The sequence below is a fragment of the Oncorhynchus masou genome, unplaced genomic scaffold (genome assembly GCF_036934945.1).
Source record: "Oncorhynchus masou masou isolate Uvic2021 unplaced genomic scaffold, UVic_Omas_1.1 unplaced_scaffold_1949, whole genome shotgun sequence".
NCBI lineage: Eukaryota > Metazoa > Chordata > Actinopteri > Salmoniformes > Salmonidae > Oncorhynchus > Oncorhynchus masou.
In genome coordinates, this window is record NW_027008443.1 from 64,525 (window position 1) to 84,872 (window position 20,348).

The following is a 20,348-nucleotide window of genomic DNA, read 5'->3' on the forward strand; positions in this document are numbered from 1 at the left end:
GGTGACAGTGTTTCCTATCTTCAGTGCAGTGGGCAGCTGGGAGGAGGTGTTCTTATTTTCCATGGACTTTACAGTGTCCCAGAACTTTTTTGAGTTAGTGTGGCAGGAAGCAAATTTCTGCTTGAAAAAGCTAGCCTTAGCTTTTCTAACTGCACGTGTATAATGGTTTCTAGCTTCCCTGAGCAGCTGCATATCACGGGGGCTGTTCGATGCTAATGCAGAACGCCATAGGATGTTTTTGTTTCTCCGTGTTTCGTCACGTTTGCTTCTGTTTAAAGGCAAACTATTTCCAAAATAGTTTCATGTGAAACCGCACTGTTATTCTAATATTTTTATTTATTTAGTAGAGTAGAAGTTGGTCTTCATGATCCTAAATAAGGCCATAGATTTCTTTAAATTCTTTTAATGTATTAAACTAGATGGCACTATGAGTATGATGTAAGATGCGATCCTAGTGTTCCAATGAGCTGCAAGATTATCTCTGATTCAAAATGCTTTTCTTATTTACAAGAGCTGGAAAATGTGGACAGTGGATTAATAGTTTGTAATGGGACCTGGGCTGTGTATTTACATCCAACGGCCACACAGGGGCGGTATTGGGATCTGAAAAGAAACGTGTGGACGACCAAGTCGTCACACTACAATTAGGCGAGCTGAATGAAATTAGAAATACAGTATGTCTTGATAAATAACACAAATCAATCTATATTGATTGTTCTCATGTATATTTGTGTGTGTTTGTGTCTTACGTTTTGTCTTATGAATGTTAATAAATACACAGACGACCTTGTTCATTAGTGTGATGATTTTATTGGTTTGTGATGATTAGACAGTAAAGATTCTATTTAGGAATGACTGGACAGCAGAACACCCAGAGGAACAGAATGAGAGTACAGTTCTAGAGAACACCAGCTAAGGTTCTACATTCTAGGAGAATTCCAGCCACCAGCCACCAGTGTGCAGGATCCAGACATGACATCATGCCATGGATTTAATACCCCTGGTGTTGAACTTTAACAAGACATGTACCTCTAGATTAGACAGTAAAGATTCTATTTTGGAATGACTGGACAGCAGAACACCCAGAGGAACAGAATGAGAGTACAGTTCTAGAGAACACCAGCTAAGGTTCTACATTCTAGGAGAATTCCAGCCACCAGCCACCAGTGTGCAGGATCCAGACATGACATCATGCCATGGATTTAATACCCCTGGTGTTGAACTTTAACAAGACATGTACCTCTAATGCATCCATAGTATTTCTATCTCTCTGTTATCTGGTGGAAATGGGTTTCTGAGTCCTACTCAAACCAAGCATGAGACTGAGACCAGGATTCAATCCCAGCGCTTTGTCAGCTATGTGCCATTTTAAAGGTCATTTCTGATTGTTCAGTTCAGTCAGTTCATTCATTGTGAATGCAGTCTTAATATCATATTATATTAATTAAGTAGCCTATTGAATCCCAGCCTGAATATTCAGTATCTTATAGGATAAGGCCTGAATATTCAGTAGCCGATCGACAGACAGACAGATAGACAGATAGACAGACAGATAGATAGACAGATAGACAGACAGATAGACAGACAGATAGACAGACAGATAGATAGATAGAGAGGCTGTTGAACAAAAATGTTTCATGAGCTGAAATAAAAGATCCCAGAATTAGCGGGGTGAGGGTGCGTGCAGAGGAGTATTTCTGTCTGCCCTTTTGTGTGGGGGGGAGAGGGGGAAGAGAGAGAGAGGTACTCCAGGGTAGGGTGCTACTGCATTTGGTCACGTTGTTGGACTCTTCAGAGTGGTAGCTGTGGTGTTGCTCAGGGTGTTTCTACGGGCCTCCAGCCTCAGTTTGATTGGTCGTTTTGGCATCAGCAGACCCTGGTTGTCCATCTCCAGAGGGATCTATAGAGAATAAAATATCAGAACATAACCCTGGTTGTCCATCTCCAACAGGATCTATAGAGAATAACAGACCATGATAAACCAGGTGCTGACCATGTTAAACCAGGTGTTGACCATGTTAAAACAGGTGTTGACCATGTTAAAACAGGTGCTGACCATGTTAAAACAGGTGGTGACCATGTTAAAATAGGTCCATGTTAAAACCGGTGGTGTCCATGTTAAAACCGGTGGTGACCATGTTAAAACAGGCGGTGACCATGTTAAAACAGGCGGTGACCATGTTAAAACAGGCACTGACCATGTTAAAACAGGCGGTGACCATGTTAAAACAGGCGCTGACCACGTTAAAACAGGTGGTGGCCATGTTAAAACAGGTCCATGTTAAATCAGGTCCATGTTAAAACAGGTCCATGTTAAAACAGGTGGTGACCAAGCTAAAACAGGTCCATGTTAAAACAGGTGGTGACCATGTTAAAACAGGTCCATGTTAAAACAGGTCCATGTTAAAACAGGTGGTGACCATGTTAAAACAGGTCCATGTTAAAACAGGTCCATGTTAAAACAGGTGGTGACCATGTTAAACGAGGTGGTGACCATGTTAAAACAGGTGGTGACCATGTTAAAACAATTGGTGACCATGTTAAAACAGGTGGTGACCATGTTAAAACAGGTGGTGACCATGTTATAACAGGTGGTGACCATGTTAAAACAGGTCCATGTTAAAATAGGTCCATGTTATAACAGGTGGTGACCATGTTAAAACAGGTCCATGTTAAAACAGGTGCTGACCATGCTGAAACAGATACTGATGTTTGATGATGTCATATTCTGTCTGCTCAGGTGAGCGTCTCACCTCGGTCTCGTCGCAGACGGAGAAAGTGAAACTCTGGAGGAGCTCGACCATGGCCAGTTTGATCATGATCAGGGCGAAGCGCATCCCGATACAGTTCCTGGGCCCCGCCCCAAACGGCATGTACGTGTATGGATCAATAGGCTCCTTGTTCTCCTTACTGAACCTGGACAGGGGGAGGGCAGACACATTACACATTGTATTGTAGTTGATTTGTGGTTGTGGTCCAGACATATTACACATTGTATTGTAGTTGATTTGTGGTTGTGGTTCAGAAACATTAAACATTGTGTTGTTGTTGATTTGTGGTTGTGGTTCAGACACATTACACATTGTATTGTAGTTGATTTGTGGTTGTGTTATTGTTGTACTGTGGTTCTATTAAGGTTGTGTTATGGTTGTGCTGTGGTTACAATGCGGCCCAGTACCTCTCTGGTTTGAACTCCTCAGGGTCGGACCAGATCTCTGGGTCACGGTGAAGGGTCCATGTGGGAACCAGGACAACGCAGTCTTTGGGGATGATGATGCCATTGATCTCCACCGTCTTCTTGGCGACCCTCTCTAGTCGCGGGGCGATGGGGTACAGTCTCAGAGACTCGTTCAAAACACAGTCCAAATAGTCCATCTGCATCAGAGCTTCGTACTGGATTGGAGCCTGCACCGAGGTTACATACAAATCAGTACGTCACCACATCTGGCACCCACACAGTATCTATCTCCTCATGCAGTTTCGTCATGGTGTGGGGGTTACCTTGTTGGGGAACACAGTATCTATCTCCTCCTGCAGTTTGGTCATGACATGGGGGTTGGTTGCCAGGTTATAGGCCAGGAAACTCATTGTACTGCTGCTGGTCTCGTAGCCGGCGAAGATGAAGATCATGGCCTGAGACAAGATCTCATGATCAGTCAGTCCTGTGGAGGGAGAGAGAGAGGAGAGGAGGGAGAGAGAGAGATTCCAGGTGTGTGTAGCAGTAGTTTACAGGTGTGTGTTTGTAACAGGTGTGTGTATGTAACAGTAGTTTACAGGTGTGTGTTTGTAACAGTAGTTTACAGTTGTGTGTTTGTAACAGGTGTGTGTTTGTAACAGGTGTGTGTTTGTAACAGTAGTTTACAGGTGTGTGTTTGTAACAGTAGTTTACAGGTGTGTGTTGGTAACAGTAGCTTACAGGTGTGTGTTTGTAACAGGTGTGTGTTTGTAACAGTAGATTACAGTTGTTTGTTCGGCAGGTACCTTTAGACTGTTCCTCTCCTGTCTTTGTGTCGTTGCCTTTCTGAGAGTCGATCATCAGCTGTAAGAAATCCACCCGATTCTGGAAGCAGAAAGACATGAGGTCAAATCCGTCCAATCACATCCAACACAAACAGATTCCACTGTATCTGGACCAATCACAACCAACACAAACAGATTCTACTGGATCTCGACCAATCACAACCAACACAAACTGATTCTAATATGAATGCAGATATTTGGGTCCCAATAATAGTATTTTTAAATTCCAACATGATATCGATATGGACGTTTCATATTGGTGTCCATTACTAGTTACATAGGTTTTCCTAAACTTAATAAGTAAATACAGAATATTCCATTACAAATGTAAATGTATAGATGAAAATATCAAAATAATTAAATAAAAATATAAAACATGTTTACGGTTGAGATCCCAGAGTCACGTCCAGATTTGATCTTAGCCAGCGAGGCATAAAAGAAGTCTGTCACCGCAGCCGGGAAGAAAGAAAACTTCATCTTCTCCAAGATAGGACCTGTGAAGGGAAAGAAAGCTGGAGAAGGAGAGGAGAGGAGGAGAGGAATGGAGGGGAGGACGGGAGAGGAGGAGAGGAACGTTTTACAGAAAGTTTTAGTTTAGTTTATTAATTCGACCATTTAAAAAGAAAAGCACACATAAAACTTGAAAAAGCCATACAGCACATGAATAAAATCATGGAGGATAACAGACAATACATTCTGGGACTTATTTCCATTGTTAAATCATGGAGGATAACAGACAATACAGTCTGGGACTTGTTTCCATTGTTAAATCATGGAGGATAAAACACTATACAGTCTGGGACTTGTTTCCATTGTTAAATCATGGAGGATAAAACACTATACAGTCTGGGACTTGTTTCCATTGTTAAATCATGGAGGATAAAACACAATAAAGTCTGGGACTTGTTTCCATTGTGTTCCTCTTTGAGACAAGATGGCTGGACAAGATCAAACACAGTATGGCTGTGAAATAATCAAACAACAACAGAGAAGAATAACATCTATCTCATCAATCCAGTTACATCATAGGGGTTATTCATATGGGCACAGAAGACATCAAACACAGTTTTACTTTATTTTTAAAGTTGCCCAGAGAGGATGTTGTTGTTATGGGCAGAGGCAACTCATTTCATTCTGAGGCTCCAGTATACAAGACAGTACCTTTCCCAGCATTACTCCTGAACCAGGACCATAAATACTTCTGTTAACCAGACCTAGTCTCGTCTGGGAAACCCTAGCCTCAACAGGCAGCCAGTTTAGTTCCTGAAAGCAGCTCCTGCCTATGGGAGTACGTGGACTCACCTTCAATACTTCCCTGATCAGCTTATTCTGGGCTATCTGGAGCTTCCCCTTCATAAGATTAGATAAGCCCCCAAACCAGGAAGTACTAGCATAGTCAAAATGGCATTGAATGAGGGCAGTAGCTAGCACTTTCATGGAGTCCTTATCCAGCAGCTTGGACTTTCTAGCCAAAAACTTAATCCTTGCATTAACCTTCCCTAGCACCTTATTGGCCATGCTCACACCTCCCAAGCTTCCATCAAGGATACATCCCAAGTAGCTAACAGAGGTTTGAGTAGTCAGCACCTCACCCCCTATCTCCACTCTGATTTTAGAGGACCTACTCAATTTAGGTCTGGAACAAAAAATAATTGCTTCAGGTTTTCCCTAAGTACAGATATAACTTAATATCTCCAAGCTATTTGCTAATGTTAGTAAGCTCTGTGCTAAGTATGCTCTCCAACACAGTATTACTTTTGTGAGACACCAGAAGTGTAGTCATCCACATAAAGAAAAAGACAGCAAGAACAAGCATCTTTCATCATATCGTTAATATACAATATATACAGCAGAGGCCCAAGCACGCTCCCCTGCGGAACGCCAGAAGCTAGCACTTTCATGGAGTCCTTATCAAGCAGCTTGGACTTTCTAGCCTAGCATAGAGGATACATACAGGCCTATAAATCCCAGGGTCAGACTTTATACCCTTCTTATACAGAGGCATACAACTTTATAGGATTAAAAAGTAAACTTTGCGTCCTTGTGTGTCTGCGAATGCGTGTGTGTGTGGTCTCACCGACTAGGAGGAACAGTGGGTTGAACAGGTCGAACTTGAGCATCTTCTTGACGTTGGAGACAAAGGGGTCTGAAGGGTTGTTCAGAGAGTCAATGTCCACACTGAAGGCTGTGCTGGTGACCACGTCCATACTGTAGGGCCCAAAGAACCTGCAACACAACCACAATTACACACCACACAGCTACTGACCACACAACTACTGACCACACAACTACACAACTACTGATCACAACCACGTCCATACTGTAGGGCCCAAAGAACCTGCAACACAACCACAATTACACACCACACAGCTACCGACCACACAACTACTGACCACACAACTACACAACTACTGATCACAACCACGTCCATACTGTAGGGCCCAAAGAACCTGCAACACAACCACAACCACACAACTACTGACCACAAAACAACGCAACTACCTACCACAACAACACAACAACTGACCACAGCTACCGACCACAACCACACAACTACTGACCACACAACTACTGATCACACCTACTGACCACAACTACTGACCACAATTACTGACCACAACTACTGACCACAACTACTGACCACAGCAACACAACTACTGACCACAACTACACAACTACTGACCACCCAACTACTGACCACAACCACACAACTACTGACCACACAACAACGCAACTACCTACCACAACAACACAACAACTGACCACAGCTACTTACCACAACCACACAACTACTGACCACACAACTACTGATCACACCTACTGACCACAACTACTGACCACAATTACTGACCACAACTACTGACCACCCAACTACTGACCACAGCAACACAACTACTGACCACAACTACACAACTACTGACCACAACCACACAACTACTGACCACACAACTACTGACCACAACCACACAACTACAGAACACACAACTATTGACCACAATCACACAACGACTGACCACAACCGCACAACCATTGACCACAACCACAGTTACTAACCACAACTACTAACCACAACCAAACCGTTACTGACCACACAATGACTGACCACAGCAACACAACTATTGACCCCAACCACACAGTTACTGACCACAACACCTGACCACTCAACTATTGACCACAACTACTAACCACAACCACACAACTACTGACCACAACCACACAGTTACTGACCACAACCACACAACTACTGACCACACAACTACTGACCACACAACTACTGACCACAATCACACAGTTACTGACCACATAACTACTGACCACAACTACTGACCACAACCACACAACTATTGACCGCAACCACACAGTTACTGACCACAACTACTGACCACTCAACTATTGACCACAACTACTGACCACAACCACACAACTACTGACCACAACCACACAACTACTGACCACAATCACACAGTTACTGACCACACAACTACTGACCACACACCTACTGACCACACAACTAACTACTGACCACAATCACACAGTTACGGACCACAACCACACAACTACTGACCACAATCACACAACTACTGACCACAATCACACAGTTACTGACCACAACCACACATCTACTGACCACACAACTACTGAACACAACTACTGACCACAACCACACAACTATTGACCACAATTACCAAACATAACTACTGAACACAACTACTGACCACAACCACACAACTATTGACCACAATTACCAAACATAACTACTGAACACAACTACTGACCACACAACTACTGACCACAGCAACACAACTATTGACCACAACCACACAGTTACTGACCACAACTACCAACCACAACTACCAACCACAAAACTACTGACTACAACCACACAACTATTCATCACCACTACTGACCACAAATCTACTGACCACACATCTGACCACACAACTACTGACGACAACCACACAACTATTGACCACAACTACTGACCACAAATCTACTGACCACACGTCTACTGACCACACATCTACTGATCACACAACTACATTGGCAAGACAAAGTATGTGAACCCTTTGGAATTACCTGGATTTCTAAATAAATTAGTTATAAAATTTGATCTCATCTTCATCTAAGTCACAACAATAGACAAACACAGTCTTCTTAAACTAATAACACAAATTATTGTATTTTTATTGTCTATTTTGAATACATAATTTAAACATTCACAGTGTAGGTTGGAAAAAGTATGTGAACTCCCCTAGGCTAATGACAAAAACTAATTGGAGTCAGGAGTCAGCTAATCTGGAGTCCAATCAATGAGACAAGATTGGAGAAGTTGTTTTGAGCTGCCCTGCCCTATAAAAATGTGAGTTTGCTATTCACAAGAAGCATTGCCTTATGTGAACCATGCCTCGAACAAACGAGATCTCAGAAGACCTAAGATTAAGAATTGCTGACTTGCATAAAACTGGAAAGGGTTACAGAAGTATCTCTAAAAACCTTGATGTTCATCAGTCCACGGTAAGACAAATTGTCTATACATGGAGAATGTTCAGCACTGTTGCTACTCTCCCTAGGAGTGGCCGTCCTGCAAAGATGACTGCAAGAGCACAGCGCAGAATGCTCAATGAGCATAAGAAGAATCCTAGATTGTCAGCTAAAGACTTACAGAAACCTCTGGAACATGCTAACATCTCTGTGGACGAGTCTACGATACGTAAAACACTAAACACGAATGGTGTTCATGGGAGGAACCACGGAAGAAGCCACTGCTGTCCAAGAAAACATTGCTGCACGTCTGAAGTTTGTAAAAGTGCACCTGGATTTTCCACAAAGCTACTGGCCAAATATGTTGTGTACAGATTAAACTAAGGTTTAGTTGGTTGAAAGGAACACACAACACTATGTCTGGAGAAAAAAAAGGCACAGCACACCAACATCAAAACCTCTTCCCCAACTGTAAAGTCTGGTGGACGGAGCGTCATGGTTTGGGGCTGCTTTGATGCGTCAGGGCCTGGACAGCTTGCTATCATGAACGGAAAAATGTATTCCCAAGTTTATCAATACATTTTGAAGGAGAATGGAAGGCTATCTGTCCGCCAATTGAATGTCAACAGAAGTTGGGTGATACAACAGGACAACGACCCAAAACACAGAAGTAAATCAACAACAGAATGGTCGTAACTTAGATGAAGATCAGATCAAATTCGATGACCATTTATGCACGGCACCGTAGTACCTCCAGGCTCTGATCAGGCCCTACACCCAAACAAGGGCACTGCGTTCATCCACCTCTGGCCTGCTCGCCTCCCTACCACTGAGGAAGTACAGTTCCCGCTCAGCCCAGTCAAAACTGTTCGCTGCTCTGGCCCCCCAATGGTGGAACAAACTCCCTCACGACGCCAGGACAGCGGAGTCAATCACCACCTTCCGGAGACACCTGAAACCCCACCTCTTCAAGGAATACCTAGGATAGGATAAGTAATCCTTCTCACCCCCCTAAATGATTTAGATGCACTATTGTAAAGTGGCTGTTCCACTGGATGTCAGAAGGTGAATTCACCAATTTGTAAGTCGCTCTGGATAAGAGCGTCTGCTAAATGACTTAAATGTAATGTAAATGTAATGCAGAAATACAGGTCATTCCAAACGGTTCACATACTTTTTCTTGCCACTGTATGTGTATTACAATTAAGACTCAGAGGTGTAAGTTGAAATGTCAGAGGTTAGAGGTCAGAGGTCAGGACTCACTCCTTCACTTCGATGGTCTGGTCTTTATCTGCCTGCTTCTTCATTCCATTCAGCAGGTTAGCAGAGTGCTGCTTCATGATACCAAACATCTAGAGGAGAGAGAGACAGAGAGAGATAGAGAGAGAGAGAGGTAGAGGGATAGAGAGAGAGACCCATATTTATGCTTGTTTATTTTATCTTGTGTCCTTTACCATTTGTACATTGTTAAAACATTGTATATATATATATATAATATGACGTTTGTAATGTCTTTATTGTTTTGAAACTTCTGTATGTGTTATGTTTACTGTTAATTTTTATTGTTTATTTCACTTTATATATTCACTTTATATATTATCTACTTCACTTGCTTTGGCAATGTTAACACATGTTTCCCATGCCAATAAAGCCCTTGAATTGAATTGAATTGAGAGGTAGAGAGAGAGAGAGAGGGAGAGGTAGAGGGAGAGAGAGAGAGAGGTAGAGAGAGAGAGAGGGAGAGGTAGAGGGAGAGAGAGAGAAGTAGAGAGAGAGAGAGAGAGGTAGAGAGAGAGAGAGGGAGAGGGAGAGAGAGAGAGGGTGAGAGAGAGAGGTAGAGGGAGAGAGAGAGAGAGGTAGAGAGAGAGAGAGAGAGAGAGAGAGAGAGAGGTAGAGGGAGAGGTAGAGGGAGAGGTAGAGAGTGCTGCTTCATGATTAGGGTTGAATGGCCATAACCCGGTTACCGAGATTAACGCACAAAACCACTCCCTTTTCCCGGGACAAATAACTAAGAGAAACCAGTCAATTACGTTCCTTAGCGCTTGGATTCCCATTCAGGAAAAGATAGACTAGAATAGCTTGCTAGACATTTTTGTTGTTGTTGCATTTCCTATACAAATAGACTAATCGAAGAGGGATGCAAGCTCTTGTTTGATGAATGTTAAATACAGCAGTCAATAGAAATCACAGGTAGAAATCACGGGTAGAAATCACGGGTAGAAATCATGGGTAAAAATCACGGGTAGAAATCACGGGTAGTTTGAAAGAAGAGTGAAAGCTATTGCAGTTAGTTATTCAGACCCATAACCATTCAGATGGTGGTAGACTGTATCAGTTATTAATTCAGACCCATAACCATTCAGATGGTGGTAGACTATAGCAGTTATGAATTCAGACCCATAACCATTCAGATGGTGGTAGACTATAGCAGTTATTAATTCAGACCCATAACCATTCAGATGGTGGTAGACTATAGCAGTTATGAATTCAGACCCATAACCATTCAGATGGTGGTAGACTATAGCAGTTATTAATTCAGACCCATAACCATTCAGATGGTGGTAGACTATAGCAGTTATTAATTCAGACCCATAACCATTCAGATGGTGCTAGACTGTAGCAGTTATTAATTCAGACCCATAACCATTCAGATGGTGCTAGACTGTAGCAGTTATTAATTTAGACCCATAATCATTCAGATGGTGGTAGACTATAGCAGTTATTAATTCAGACCCATAACCATTCAGATGGTGGTAGACTATAGCAGTTATTAATTCAGTCCCACAACCATTCAGACCCATAACCACTCAGATGGTGGTAGACTATAGCAGTTATTAATTCAGACCCATAACCATTCAGATGGTGGTAGACTGTATCAGTTATTAATTCAGACCCATAACCATTCAGATGGTGGCAGACTATAGCAGTTAGTAATTCAGACCCATAACCATTCAGACCCATAACCACTCAGATGGTGGTAGACTATAGAAGTTATTATTTCAGACCCATAACCATTCAGTTGGTGGTAGACTATAGCAGTTATTAATTCAGACCCATAACCACTCAGATGGTGGTAGACTATAGCAGTTATTAATTCAGACCCATAACCATTCAGATGGTGGTAGACTATAGCAGTTATTAATTCAGACCCACAACCATTCAGACCCATAACCATTCAGATGGTGGTAGACTATAGCAGTTATTAATTCAGACCCATAACCATTCAGATGGTGGTAGGCTATAGCAGTTATTAATTCAGACCCATAACCATTCAGATGGTAGTAGACTATAGCAGTTATTAATTCAGACCCACAACCATTCAGACCCATAACCATTCAGATGGTGGTAGACTATAGCAGTTATTAACTCAGACCCAGAACCATTTGGTTCCATTACCATTCAGATGGTGGTAGACTATAGCAGTTATTATTTCAGACCCATAACCATTCAGATGGTGGTAGACTATAGCAGTTATTATTTCAGACCCATAACCATTCAGATGGTGGTAGACTATAGCAGTTATTAATTCAGACCCATAACCATTCAGATGGTGGTAGACTATAGCAGTTATTAATTCAGACCCATAACCATTCAGATGGTGTTAGACTATAGCAGTTATTAATTCAGTCCCATAACCATTCTGATGGTGGTAGACTATAGCAGTTATTAATTCAGACCCATAACCATTCAGACCCATAACCATTCAGATGGTGGTAGAATGTAGCAGTTATTAATTCAGTCCCCCAACCATTCAGATGGTGGTAGACTATAGCAGTTATTAATTCAGACCAATAACCATTCAGACCCATAACCATTCAGATGGTGGTAGACTATAGCAGTTATTAATTCAGACCCATAACCATTCAGTTGGTGGTAGACTATAGCAGTTATTAATTCAGTCCCATAACCATTCTGATGGTGGTAGACTATAGCAGTTATTAATTCAGACCCATAACCATTCAGACCCATAACCATTCAGATGGTGGTAGAATATAGCAGTTATTAATTCAGACCCATAACCATTCAGATGGTGGTAGACTATAGCAGTTATTAACTCAGACCCATAACCATTCAGATGGTGGTAGACTATAGCAGTTATTAACTCAGACCCATAACCATTCAGACCCATAACCATTCAGATGGTGGTAGACTATAGCAGTTATTAATTCAGACCCATAACCATTCAGATGGTGGTAGACTATAGCAGTTATTAATTCAGACCCATAACCATTCAGATGGTGGTAGACTATAGCAGTTATTAATTCAGACCCATAACCATTCAGATGGTGCTAGACTATAGCAGTTATTATTTCAGACCCATAACCATTCAGATGGTGGTAGACTATAGCAGTTATTAATTCAGACCCATAACCATTCAGATGGTGGTAGACTATAGCAGTTATTAATTCAGACCCATAACCATTCAGATGGTGGTAGACTATAGCAGTTATTAATTCAGACCCATAACCATTCAGATGGTGGTAGACTGTAGCAGTTATTAATTCAGTCCCATAACCATTCAGATGGTGGTAGACTATAGCAGTTATTAATTCAGACCAATAACCATTCAGACCCATAACCATTCAGATGGTGGTAGACTATAGCAGTTATTAATTCAGACCCATAACCATTCAGATGGTGGTAGACTATAGCAGTTATTAATTCAGACCCATAACCATTCAGTTGGTGGTAGACTATAGCAGTTATTAATTCAGTCCCATAACCATTCTGATGGTGGTAGACTATAGCAGTTATTAATTCAGACCCATAACCATTCAGATGGTGGTAGACTATAGCAGTTATTAATTCAGACCCATAACCATTCAGACCTATAATCATTCAGATGGTGGTAGACTATAGCAGTTATTAATTCAGACCCATAACCATTCAGACCCATAACCACTCAGATGGTGGTAGACTATAGCAGTTATTATTTCAGACCCATAACCATTCAGTTGGTGGTAGACTATAGCAGTTATTAATTCAGACCCATAACCACTCAGATGGTGGTAGACTATAGCAGTTATTAATTCAGACCCATAACCATTCAGATGGTGGTAGACTATAGCAGTTATTAATTCAGACCCACAACCATTCAGACCCATAACCATTCAGATGGTGGTAGACTATAGCAGTTATTAATTCAGACCCATAACCATTCAGATGGTGGTAGGCTATAGCAGTTATTAATTCAGACCCATAACCATTCAGATGGTAGTAGACTATAGCAGTTATTAATTCAGACCCACAACCATTCAGACCCATAACCATTCAGATGGTGGTAGACTATAGCAGTTATTAACTCAGACCCAGAACCATTTGGTTCCATTACCATTCAGATGGTGGTAGACTATAGCAGTTATTATTTCAGACCCATAACCATTCAGATGGTGGTAGACTATAGCAGTTATTATTTCAGACCCATAACCATTCAGATGGTGGTAGACTATAGCAGTTATTAATTCAGACCCATAACCATTCAGATGGTGGTAGACTATAGCAGTTATTAATTCAGACCCATAACCATTCAGATGGTGTTAGACTATAGCAGTTATTAATTCAGTCCCATAACCATTCTGATGGTGGTAGACTATAGCAGTTATTAATTCAGACCCATAACCATTCAGACCCATAACCATTCAGATGGTGGTAGAATGTAGCAGTTATTAATTCAGTCCCCCAACCATTCAGATGGTGGTAGACTATAGCAGTTATTAATTCAGACCAATAACCATTCAGACCCATAACCATTCAGATGGTGGTAGACTATAGCAGTTATTAATTCAGACCCATAACCATTCAGTTGGTGGTAGACTATAGCAGTTATTAATTCAGTCCCATAACCATTCTGATGGTGGTAGACTATAGCAGTTATTAATTCAGACCCATAACCATTCAGACCCATAACCATTCAGATGGTGGTAGAATATAGCAGTTATTAATTCAGACCCATAACCATTCAGATGGTGGTAGACTATAGCAGTTATTAACTCAGACCCATAACCATTCAGACCCATAACCATTCAGATGGTGGTAGACTATAGCAGTTATTAATTCAGACCCATAACCATTCAGATGGTGGTAGACTATAGCAGTTATTAATTCAGACCCAGAACCATTCAGATGGTGGTAGACTATAGCAGTTATTAATTCAGACCCATAACCATTCAGATGGTGCTAGACTATAGCAGTTATTATTTCAGACCCATAACCATTCAGATGGTGGTAGACTATAGCAGTTATTAATTCAGACCCATAACCATTCAGATGGTGGTAGACTATAGCAGTTATTAATTCAGACCCATAACCATTCAGATGGTGGTAGACTATAGCAGTTATTAATTCAGACCCATAACCATTCAGATGGTGGTAGACTGTAGCAGTTATTAATTCAGTCCCATAACCATTCAGATGGTGGTAGACTATAGCAGTTATTAATTCAGACCAATAACCATTCAGACCCATAACCATTCAGATGGTGGTAGACTATAGCAGTTATTAATTCAGACCCATAACCATTCAGATGGTGGTAGACTATAGCAGTTATTAATTCAGACCCATAACCATTCAGTTGGTGGTAGACTATAGCAGTTATTAATTCAGTCCCATAACCATTCTGATGGTGGTAGACTATAGCAGTTATTAATTCAGACCCATAACCATTCAGATGGTGGTAGACTATAGCAGTTATTAATTCAGACCCATAACCATTCAGACCTATAATCATTCAGATGGTGGTAGACTATAGCAGTTATTAATTCAGACCCATAACCATTCAGACCCATAACCACTCAGATGGTGGTAGACTATAGCAGTTATTAATTCAGACCCATAACTATAATGACTTAGTAAAGAGTTTATAACAAGCTATAATGAGTTTATAAAGAGTTTATAGAGTTTATAACAAGCTATAATGAGTTAGTAAAGATTTTATAACAAGCTATAATGAGTTTCTAAAGAGTTTATAACAGGCTATAATGAGTTAGTAAAGAGTTTATAACAAGCTATAATGAGTTAGTAAAGAGTTTATAACAAGCTATAATGAGTTAGTAAAGAGTTTATAACAAGCTATAATGAGTTAGTAAAGAGTTTATAACAAGCTATAATGAGTTAGTAAAGAGTTTATAACAAGCTATAATGAGTTTATAAAGAGTTTATAGAGTTTATAACAAGCTATAATGAGTTAGTAAAGAGTTTATAACACGCTATATTGAGTTTATAGAGATTATAACAAGCTATATTGAGTTTATAAACAGTTTTTAAAGAGTTTATAACAAGCTATATTGAGTTTAGTGTTTATAACATACTATAATGAGTTTATAGAGTTATAACAAGCTATAATGAGCTTATAGAGTTATAACAAGCTATAATGAGTTTATAACAAGCTATAATGACTTTATAACAAGCTATAATGAGTTTATAGAGCTTATAACAAGCTATAATGAGCTTATAGACTTATAACAAGCTATAATGAGTTTATAACAAGCTATAATGAGTTTATAACAAGCTATAAAGCGTTTACAAAGAGGGTATAATAAGCTATATTGAGTTTATAGAGTTTATAACACGCTATATTGAGTTTATAGAGATTATAACAAGCTATATTGAGTTTATAAACAGTTTTTAAAGAGTTTATAACAAGCTATATTGAGTTTAGTGTTTATAACATACTATAATGAGTTTATAGAGTTATAACAAGCTATAATGAGTTTATAACAAGCTATAATGAGTTTATAACAAGCTATAATGAGTTTATAGAGTTTATAACAAGCTATAATGAGTTTATAACAAGCTATAATGAGTTTATAACAAGCTATAGTGAGTTTATAGAGTTTATAACAAGCTATAATGAGTTTATAGAGTTATAACAAGCTATATTGAGTTTAGAGTTTATAACATACTATAATGAGTTTATAGAGTTATAACAAGCTATAATGAGTTTATAACAAGCTATAATCAGTTTATAACAAGCTATAATGAGTTTATAGAGTTTATAACAAGCTATAATGAGTTTATAACAAGCTATAATGAGTTTATAACAAGCTATAGTGAGTTTATAGAGTTTATAACAAGCTATAATGAGTTTATAGATTTATAACAAGCTATATTGAGTTTAGAGTTTATAACAAGCTATTTTGAGTTTATAAAGAGTTTATAACAAGCTATATTGAGGTTATAGAGTTTATAACAGGCTATAATGAGTTTATAGAGTTATAACAAGCTATAATGAGTTTATAACAAGCTATAATGAGTTTATAGAGTTTATAACAAGCTATAAAGTGTTTAAAACACGCTATAATGAGTTTATAGAGTTTATAACAAGCTATAGTGTTTATAACAAGTTGATAAAACATATAAAGGGAGAGTTGGAGGGATGGTTCTACCTCCTTTAGTCGTCCAGAGGTAAAGGAAGGTGAGAGGACACTACGGATCCGTCTCCATGAATCGTCCTCGGCAACGGACACCGCGTCAAACAGCTCACCATTCAGATGGAAGTTCTACAACATGGAGGACAGTTGTATTAATTATCAAACAGCTCACCATTCAGATGGAAGTTCTACAACATGGAGGACAGTTGTATTAATTATCAAACAGGTCACCATTCAGACAGAAGTCCTAAAACATGGAGGACAGTTGTATTAATTATCAAACAGGTGTGTGTGTGTGTGTGTGTGTGTGTGTGTGTGTGTGTGTGTGTGTGTGTGTGTGTGTGTAGAGGTGTGTGTAGAGGTGTGTGTGTGTGTGTGTGTGTGTGTGTGTGTGTGTGTGTGTGTGTGTGTGTGTGTGTAGAGGTGTGTGTGTGTGTGTGTGTGTGTGTGTGTCTCACCCTGCGGTTGGTGAAGATGTTGTAACACTCTTTAATCAGGACGGTCTTGATCATGCTTTTGTCCATGATACACAGAACAGGCTGCCTCCCATCATAGATCCTTCACAGAGGAGAAACACGCACCTGGCTTTAACCACTATATATACACCTACATGGTACAGACTGCCTCCCATCATAGATCCTTCACAGAGGAGAAACACACCTGGCTTTAACCACTATATATACACCTACATGGTACACAGAACAGGCTGCCTCCCATCATAGATCCTTCACAGAGGAGAAACACACCTGGCTTTAACCACTATATACAGTGCCTTGCGAAAGTATTCGGCCCCCTTGAACTTTGCGACCTTTTGCCACATTTCAGGCTTCAAACATAAAGATATAAAACTGTATTTTTTTGTGAAGAATCAACAACAAGTGGGACACAATCATGAAGTGGAACGACATTTATTGGATATTTCAAACTTTTTTAACAAATCAAAAACTGAAAAATTGGGCGTGCAAAATTTATCATTAAATAGTTCTTTTTTTTAAACGGTAACTGTAAACTGTTACATTAACAGCGATTATAATCAGATTACACATATTAAGATTTGAAAAACTAGATGATAACTTTGAGGATTACTTTAAGTTCAGAAAAGGATGTTTGTGAAAAAAATGTATCTTTGACACTTCTCTGTTTTCTGACATTCAAACCGGTGCAAATTTAAATTTGTTTCTGCATATTATTATATATATTAGTGTTGGGTTCTGAGTAACTGAATGTAATCAGATTACGGTAATATATAGTGGTTAATCAGATTACGGTACTGAGTTTGGGGTAATGTAGGACAGGTAAACTAGTAACTGAATGTAATCAGATTACAGTACTGAGTTTGGGGTAATGTAGGACAGGTAAACTAGTAACTGAATGTAATCAGATTACAGTACTGAGTTTGGGGTAAAGTTGAACAGGTAAACTAGTAACTGAATGTAATCAGATTACGGTACTGAGTTTGGGGTAATGTAGGACAGGTAAACTAGTACCTGAATGTAATCAGATTACGGTACTGAGTTTGGGGTAATGTAGGACAGGTAAACTAGTAACTGAATGTAATCAGATTACAGTACTGAGTTTGGGGTAAAGTTGAACAGGTAAACTAGTAACTGAATGTAATCAGATTACGGTACTGAGTTTGGGGTAATGTAGGACAGGTAAGACTAGTAACAGTTTACATTTAGAAAGTAACCATGGAAACCGACACATTTAACCACCTCTTATAAAACTACATAGAAAACATTATTCTGGTTCTTGTTGATATTACTACTAACATTCCTCATGGTCACATGACAGCTCCAGCAGGTGATGAATTGTAAGGAATAGTACAGTTGTGAGTCATCCTAGTACGGTACAGCCAACTGAACTCACCCCCAGATTCTCCCATACTTCTGAAAGCACTCTGTATCAAAGTTAGTGAAGCCCTGCAGAGAGAGATAGAGAGAGAGAGAAACAGCTGATTCATGCCTGGGCATGCCCTTGAAGGTCATGTAGGTGTGTCCTACACTTGAACAGATAACACACCTGAAACAGGTGAGAGTTGAGGAGGGTTGGTTATTTTCTATGGTCATGGAACACAACTTCTAGACGGATCAAGTCTCATATTACCATGTATTTATCTATTGTTAAAACAACCGGCTAGTCCTCTTTTTCCTTCTCAATGTATTGTTTTACATGGGGGAAATAACACTGTTGTTTAAAATATGAGAAAGATATTTATTCTGAACGGGTACTAACCTTTTTATACTCCATCATTGTGCCAAAGTAAGGTAGGGGTTTGGGACCAGGGATACCCATCTTAGTGAATACACCATAGGGCCAGTACCCGTACCTGTACACACACGCACACACACACACACACACACACACACACACACACACACACACACACACACACACACACACACACACACACACACACACACACACACACACACACACACACACACACACACACACACACACACACAAAACGTTAACTATCAGTATGTTCTAGAGAACTATACAATATGTATATCTTATCTTGCATTGTTGGAAAAGGACCCCTAACTAAGCATTTCACTGTTAGTCTACACCGTTTAACTACAATAAATGTGACAAATAACATTTGATTTGATATAAGTCCTTACACTACAATGAGGGTGATGAGGAGGGCCAGGAGGGTCCAGGTCTCAGCGGAGAAGTATGGCAGAAAACTCATCATCTTTCCTCCGGTTCGCCTCCCTGCTGCTTCTGAAAACAAAGGCTCCGTTTTCTCTCAGTCTCGTTCGAGTTCACTTCTCCGATGGTCTGACAGATTTTGAGTTGTTTAATCTGTCCAGGTTCTAGTGTGGTTCTTCTTTGACGCTGCAGATCTCGAATAACAACCGTGCAGGTTACAAGTTGTTATTGTATCCCGTCGGAAAAGCACCTGTGTGATGCTAGCTAGAATAAGGATGAGCAACAATGGAATTTGCAGTTCGACTTCAAAATAAAAGTCTCATGCTGAAACTGATGCAAACGGATAAAAATGGTGTAATAATGCCATATTTGGATTAGATAATGCTATACAGGGTTAGAATGTTGTTATATGAATTAAACCAAAGATAATAAGTAGTTCATATGACACATGAAAAATAGTTGAAGTTCCACTGTGGCTGTATTAGAATTGCTTTGGGGCAGACTTCTACTGCACTGTACAGCGTTACCTCTGGATCTTGGGTCCATGAAATGTGAAGAGTTTTCACAAATATTAGCTTCGTAGCTCTTATTGTGGGACTTTAACTGTAGGAAATCACCTCACAATTCCATATGTTCATAATTTTTTTTTTTAACCTTTATTAAACTAGGCAAGTCAGTTAAGAACAAATTAACTGTGGGAACTCACCTCACAATTCAGACCGCTGTGCCACTCGGGAGCCATGCACATTGCAATATGAATGTTCAACTCTTTAGAATTGTAATATGTGGGTGTCAATGAGTTTCCATAAGTTAATTAAA

The 20,348-nt window shown here is 39.9% G+C and overlaps 1 protein-coding gene across 1 annotated transcript; it reads right to left on the reverse strand.

The window, feature by feature from the left end:
• Positions 1-787: 787 nt before the first annotated feature.
• LOC135532622 (cytochrome P450 3A27) lies at positions 788-19,777 on the reverse strand. The gene is made up of 13 exons (XM_064960091.1): positions 19,499-19,777; positions 19,107-19,200; positions 18,741-18,793; positions 17,330-17,429; positions 16,887-17,000; positions 9,766-9,854; positions 6,098-6,246; positions 4,405-4,532; positions 3,982-4,060; positions 3,502-3,662; positions 3,179-3,405; positions 2,754-2,916; positions 788-1,900 (listed from the first exon to the last, which is right to left on the reverse strand). The coding sequence occupies exons 1-13, from the start codon at positions 19,570-19,572 to the stop codon at positions 1,775-1,777; spliced, it is 1,557 nt and encodes a 518-aa protein (XP_064816163.1). The 5' UTR covers positions 19,573-19,777; the 3' UTR covers positions 788-1,774.
• Positions 19,778-20,348: the final 571 nt, after the last annotated feature.

What these genes read in the sequence shown, in the direction of transcription:
- LOC135532622 (XM_064960091.1), bottom strand. Translation starts at nt 19,572, where the DNA reads ATGATGAGTTTTCTGCCATACTTCTCCGCTGAGACCTGGACCCTCCTG. An exon ending in AGGAGAGGAACAGTCTAAAG is followed by an intron (nt 3,663 to 3,981) that starts GTACCTGCCGAA and finishes CTCCCTCCACAG; the next exon opens with GACTGACTGATCATGAGATC. An exon ending in ATACTGTGTTCCCCAACAAG is followed by an intron (nt 3,406 to 3,501) that starts GTAACCCCCACA and finishes ACCTCGGTGCAG; the next exon opens with GCTCCAATCCAGTACGAAGC.